The 7,057-nt window shown below is 40.7% G+C and overlaps 1 protein-coding gene across 1 annotated transcript; it reads left to right on the top strand.

The window, feature by feature from the left end:
• Positions 1-3,100: 3,100 nt before the first annotated feature.
• On the top strand, positions 3,101-6,160 carry LOC125520362 (probable nucleoside diphosphate kinase 5). The gene is made up of 5 exons (XM_048685261.1): positions 3,101-3,435; positions 3,845-4,069; positions 5,254-5,361; positions 5,607-5,716; positions 5,795-6,160. The coding sequence occupies exons 1-5, from the start codon at positions 3,362-3,364 to the stop codon at positions 5,818-5,820; spliced, it is 543 nt and encodes a 180-aa protein (XP_048541218.1). The 5' UTR covers positions 3,101-3,361; the 3' UTR covers positions 5,821-6,160.
• The last annotated feature ends 897 nt before the right edge of the window (positions 6,161-7,057 follow it).

Consider the following 7,057-nt stretch of genomic DNA (forward strand, 5'->3'; position numbering starts at 1 on the left):
ATTGCATTAAGCGACTCTTGGATGATACAGGAGTATGGAAGGAAGATATTGATGATCTGAATAGCACCATAAAAGGTTACTTTATGTATCTGTTTATGTCGCAGGCGCAAACACCGAATGAGGATGTGTTGAATAAAGTAAGTAGCCGGTAATGAGAGAGATGAATAACATTCTTATGGCACCGTACACTGCAGAAGAGGTGAGAAAGGCTCTTTTCTCGATCGATGATTTCAATGCTCCAGGGCTAGATGGCTTGCATGCGGTGTTCTATAAGAGGTTCTGGGACATGCTTGGTGAGGATTTGGTGGTCGAAGTTCTTAATGCAGTCAACTCTCGGGTAATGCCAAAAGGATGGAATGACACCACGATTGTCATGATTCCAAAGGTAAATAATCCGAAAAGCGTTACACAATTTAGACCTATAAGCCTTTGTAACGTAGTTTACAAGGTTATTACAAAGTTGATTGCAACAAGATTGAAGGTGTTACTGCCAGAGATAATCATCCCAACTCAAAGTGCATTTGTTCCTAGGCGGCTTATTACTGACAATGTACTCGTAGCATATGAAAGTATACATGCAATCAAAAAGAAGAAAGTCCGCAAGGAAGGGTGGTGTGCTGTCAAGCTGGACATGCATAAAGCATATGATAGAGTAGAGTGGGTGTTCTTGGAAGCAATTCTGTTAAAACTTGGGTTTCATGATGAATGAGTCAAGATGATTATGTTATGTGTTTCTTCGGTGGAGTACAGAGTGAGATTTAATTCAGTTGAGACCGAGACATTTAAACCTACCAGAGGGTTCAGGGGGATCCTCTCTCCCCTTATTTATTTCTCCTTTGCACTGAGGGACTAACAGGTTTACTATCTCATGCTGAGCAGGTTGGAGATTTAGTGGGAGTCAAGGTTTGTCGTGAGGCGCCAGCTATCACAAATTTACTCTTTGCTGATGACTCACTGGTTTTGATGAAGGCCAATGTTCAGAATGCAGTCTGTTTGAGATCTATACTGGACACATATTGTGCAACTTCTGGACAACTAGTAAGTTTGGACAAATCTAGTATTTTTTCCAGTCCTAGTACAGGAGTTAATATGAAGGCCGAGGGATGCTCTTCTCTAAATATTATGACTGAAGCCTTGAATGACAAATATCTAGGACTACCGGCTACTCTTGGCCTTGATAAAAGTGACAGCTTCCAATATCTGATTGACCGACTATTTCTGAGATTGAGTGGTTGGAAGGAAAAATGCCTATCCACGGGAGGGAAAGAGGTCCTTATAAAGTCAGTTGCGCAAGCAATACCAACTTACGTGATGTCTATCTTTAAAACTCCTAAAAAATTGCAAAGGAATCACGGATGCGATATCTCGGTTTTGGTGGGGTGATGATGCAACTCACAAGAGGATGCACTAGTTCGCGTGGTGGAAGATGTGTATTCAAAAAAAAAGGTGGTATGGGCTTTAGAGACATCCACTATTTTAATTTGGCTTTACTGGCAAAACATGCGTGGAGACTTATTGATAATCCCGATTCTCTTTGTGCAATGATCCTCAAAGCGAAATATTTCAGTGATGGAGATCTCTTGAATGCCACTTTGAAGAAGAAATCCTTGTATACTTGGCAAAGTATTATGGCCGGTGTTGAAGTCGTGAAGATTAGGCATGTTTGGAGAGTTGGTGATGGGACGAATGGACTCCGCAATCCCCAACCAGAAAGGTATTAACTACTCATGGTAACCATCTTCTATCACGTGTGTGTGTGATCTCATTGACCCTATGACGGGTGATTGGGACGAACAGCTTGTTAGGCAAACATTCTGACATGCGGATGCTCAACACATACTTGCAATTCCACTACCTTTGATTGATATGACCGATTTTGTCGCATGGAATATGACTAGAACAAGAGTATTCATAGTACGGCCAGCTTACCATGGTGTATGGGAGTCTCAGTACGGCTATAAAATTCAGAATTCAGTGGGGTCCTCTAAACAGAGAGATACTTGGGAATATGTGTGGAGTTTACTGTGCCCGTCGAAAATAAAAATATTTTTTTGAAGGGCACTTCACAGTGCAATCCCTTGCTGCTCTATTCTTATCAATAAACATATCAAAATCAACCCTAGTTGCCCTGCGTGCAATCTAGGTCATGATAATATCAAGCATTTGCTATTTGAGTGTAAGTTAGCAACAGATTTGTGAAAATTATTAGGTGTTGATGATATCATCAGGAAGGCCTGCTTGCTGGACAGGGCGGGAGAAGTTATTCTTGAACACTTGCTATGTTTGAAAGACCATGACATTCACATCCCGGATCTACCGAAATTGAGAGAAATAATAGCAAGTGCAGCATGGTATTTGTGGTATGAAAGAAGAAAATTAACACATGGGGAGAACATCCAAAGTGCAGTTCAAATAAGCTTGGTTGTGAGAGGACTCGCCGCGAATTTCATTATTTCATGCACACCTAAGGCCAAACTGAAACAGAATATGTGGTTAAAGCCAAGGTATGGATATGTTAAACTGAATGTCGATGCTGGTTTTGACGTAGATACACTAGAAGGAACGGTGGGGCAGTTCTTTGAAACCACAATGACAAGTTCATAGCTGTTGCGAATGAAAAGATTGATATATGTTTTGACTAGTTTACAAGAGAGGCAATTGCAGTACAATTTGGAATGAATCTAGCACGTACAACAAGGTGTAGCAAAATCGAGATCAACTCAGATAGTATGGAAGTGATAGAAGCTCTAAAGAAGAGCTACTCTTCATCAATTGCTAGTGCCATATTCGATGATTGTTATTTCAATTTGACTAAAATTCACATCTAGTTGTTTTTTAACAACGTCACATCTATGCTCCCACAAATATATAATACAGCAACAAGACACAAAAAAAACTAAGACAAAAAAATAGACCACAAACAGAATGAACATCAGTTTATGTCACATCTAGATGAGTCTTAGATAGACCCTTGTTATTTCATGTCCTTAGATTTTAATCATGTTACTTATGCTCATTGTAATAGAGAGAGTAATGTGGTAGCTCGTGAGTTTGCTAGATTGGCTAAATTTTCTACTACTGGTTGCCCCTGGTGCGGTTATCCCGTTGCTTGGAAACGATGCTTCTGTTTTGATGCTTGAATAAAGGAGGAGTTTTCTGTCAAAAAAAAATCAACCAAAAAAATTGGGGAGAAGCAGCAGGTGCTCCGCCTCTGCCGCCGCCGGTGATCCGCCGTAGCAGCCGCTCGCCCCGCCGCACCTGATCCTCTTCAATCTACTGTTCCATTCCACCCCGACCCAAACCAAACACACACTAAACACCGCCGCCGACCTCTCCTAAGTTGTGTCCCATCTCACCGGAGATGGCCGGGGCAGCTTCGTCGGTAGCGCCAGTTCTCGTCATCTGCTTGCTGTCTCTTGTTCTCTTCTTCCACAGGTTAGCGTAACTTGTTCTACATGTACTCCTCTAGTGAACCTTTGGGGATCTCGTTTGCTGAATTAAGTGCTGAAGAGGGGATGCCTTCTTAGCCTTTCTTTGCCATGAAAATGTTAGATTTGCCGGATTAGCATGCCTGCCGTGGCAGATCTGAGCAAGATTTCGCTCGTAATCATCCCCGGCATCCTCGGGCCACCCCTACGCTCGCTTAGTTGAGATAATTTGGGTGGGCATCACTGTTCTAAACGTTCTTGGGGCTAGCCTTGTTACTGCAATCTAATCGAAGCCGGTTTCTATTCAGGGATGCTTTGCAACGGAGGTAGTTGTGGGGAGGAAATGCCTGTAGTACAGTCTGTAGTTTTGTGTAATCTGAGTCTGAACTGTATGCCTTGGTGTGTAATTAATCCAGGTGCCGGAGCTGTGAGGCTGTGGAGATAGAGAGGACGTTGGCGATGATCAAGCCGGATGGTTTGTCTGGTAACTACACCGAAAAAATCAAGGAGGCCATCTTGGAGTCTGGATTTGATATCATAGAAGAGGCAGTTGTCCAGCTGGATGTAGAGAGGGCATCACTCTTCTACGCTGAGCATGCCGATAGAAGCTTCTTCAACAGCCTAGTGAAGTACATGACGAGGTATGTCCGTATGTTTTGTTCTAAAGACATGTGTGTTTTGTTCTAAAGACATGTGTGTTTTGTTCCTCCCAAGGCCATGAGGAAATTTGATTAATGCCACCTCTGTTCCAATACCTAATTCCTGAGCTAAATTTGTCTCTTCAGTTTCTTGGTATGATAAAATCAATTAATTTCTGAAAACATGCACACTTTAGGCAGAAGAGTTGTATATATACGGAGGAGATCAGATGATTGATATATGTGGCAAGGGCTCAGAGAATCTGTGATGTTTTAGATTTACAAATCTCTTTTTTTATATCGAGCGATTTAGAAAAGACAATTGTTCATGTCATGGTTCAGAGAAATTAGGTGATTAGGAGTGTTCTGTGAAGAATCGAACTTGGTGCTTAGGAGTCATTTTGCAGTAATATAATAAACATATTAAGAAATTCATTATCAATATTTTTAAAGATTGTAAAATAATTATTTAAGAATATTTTTGGCAAAATTAGCTACTTATAGTAAAATCGACATAATAACAGGCAATTAACTTACAAGTTCCAACTCAGTCATCTATAGCCAAATCAACATGTGATTAACATACAATCAACAAATTACAATCATCCGAGTACCCTAGGGGCATTTAAGACATTTTCTCAGCTCACACCGCTCTCGGCCGTATTTCCAAATGACCAACCTTCAGCCGCTTCTGATACACCCACAACCCAAACCAAACAGAGTGTTTGTTGTAAAATCCAGTAAGCATGCCCACATTACGCCCCGAGCAAAATTGGACATTTCTTGGCTCATAGTCTCATAGCACATTTTTTAGGCAATTGCTTGGTGTGCGTGGGGCCAGTCCCCACCTGAATATGTTGCCCAAAACCGGTGTGGAGTATTCAAGGCTAGGTATTCCTGCCAAGACATAGTGGCTACCTTACTATAGGGTTTCTTGAACTGATGCAACAAAAAGGTAGATTGGAGACAGTGTTGTGAACTGTGACATGAGGAGGTTGATCAACATTCTTGAACACTTTGTCACTTTGCGCTGCCCAACTCTTCCATAAGACATTTTGGTATATTTTTATTTTTTTCGGGAGAACTCCATTTACTTTTCTTGTTTGCATTTGAGTACTATCATGCTAATCTGCTCTGCATACAAAGCAGCCTCTGACATGATTGTTTTTGTTTGTGCTGATGTTCAGTGGTCCAGTTTGTGCTATGATTCTGGAAAGCCCCGATGCCATTTCATGCTGGCGAAATTTGATAGGGCCAACTGATGCAAGAAAGGCTAAAACTTCACACCCTGACAGGTTAAGAACTACAGCATTCCTTTTTCTAGTTGAGAACACCTTATGTGAGATCAATGATGACTCCAATGCAAACATATTAATAAATATAACTAATATCAGTGTTCCATAGGAAACTTACTGCACCTTTTCATTACCCAAGTGTTTGTGATCCATGTCTCATAACATATTAGTGAGCTTGAACCTAACTCTTGCTTCTATGCTTTTGCAATTCATGTTATTTACGAGCACCACGCTTCTCATTACAGCATTAGAGCAATGTGCGGCTTGGACTCTGAGAAAAATTGTGTGCATGGTTCAGATTCACCACAATCTGCAGCTAGAGAGATTTCGTTTTTCTTCGGAGATGATAAATCTGGTTGGCGTCTTTGCTTTCATTTGATAAGTTTTGGAGATTAGACCATGAATTTTCTGACCATGATTCACTACAATGCAGAAGCGCTGGAACATGACGAGCTGTAGACAATTGGCATGTATCCTCAAAAGGCAGATAATTTTTGAAGTTTGATTTGCCCCTTCCAGCTATTAGTTGATGAAAATGTCTGTACATCACATATGTTGATCTGACATCAAACTTCTCCAGTTGATAGCTTCATCCCTTGGTTGCCAAAGGCTGTGACGGTGAAATCACCACAGCGAAATTTTGTCAAGCACTCCCATCTAACTGATTGTGTGTCCGTGATGTCAAAAAAAAAACTGATTGTGTGTCCCAGTTAAATACACCCTCCGTCCGGAATTACTTGTCGCAGAAATGAATGTAACTAGACGTATTTTAATTCTAAGATACATCCATTTCTATCCATTCGTGCTGCAGGTAATTCTGGACGGGGGGAGTATATAATTGGCTTTACTGGATAAAAATCCTATGGGTTTTAGAACCCGTGCTGACTGGCTTGACCATGCCAATCTTATTTATCAAAAACTGTCACTTGTTAGTTGATGGAATGCAAGTCCAGATGCAGTAATCCATGAGGAAGGGAGAACAAAGCTGCCATTTGCTGAAAATAGCATGCTTGAGTAACAGCATATTGCTCTGCTCTAGATTCAAGAGTAGTATTTTACCAGCGGTTCAGTAGTCTGGTTACAAAGGGTGAGGCCGAGAGCCCCATCCAGCTTGTGCAGGTGCAGGCTTGATCTTATGCAGTTTTTTTGTAAGGAAACATGTAGGGAAAAGTAAGACGCAAAAGATGTGTACGGAAAATTATCAGCGATGAGTTAGAAGTACCCTGATAGAAGTTTTGGTCTTATGGATGATCTTTGTTGTTCGTGTTTGCTTCAAATTCCCACAATCAATGCTTACTTGAAGATGTGTAGTCCAATTGTGCCGTGCCCTATGAAAAGAATGTAAATCATATTTTGATTCATTAAGACAAGGATTTGACTAACAATTACTTTGTTAATATAGTTCAATATTTCAATATACGCGACATAAAATTGTGTTATTATACTCGTATTGAAAAACCACAAATTGTGATTGTGATTTTGTATCGTAGAAATTGAAGTATTTTTTTATTGTGCCTGTTGTGCTGAATCAAAATGCACCTTACATTTAAACCTGAAGCCTTCTTCCTCCTGCATACAGTCACCACGCGTCGACTCAACATAACTAATGTAGATTGCGCTGACAAATGTCATCGGTTTTTGTATTAGATCAAGATCCTTTTTTGCAAAAATAAAAGATTAGTAGCTAGGCCTCCGT

Source organism: Triticum urartu, chromosome 7 (assembly GCF_003073215.2).
Source record: "Triticum urartu cultivar G1812 chromosome 7, Tu2.1, whole genome shotgun sequence".
Taxonomy (NCBI): domain Eukaryota; kingdom Viridiplantae; phylum Streptophyta; class Magnoliopsida; order Poales; family Poaceae; genus Triticum; species Triticum urartu.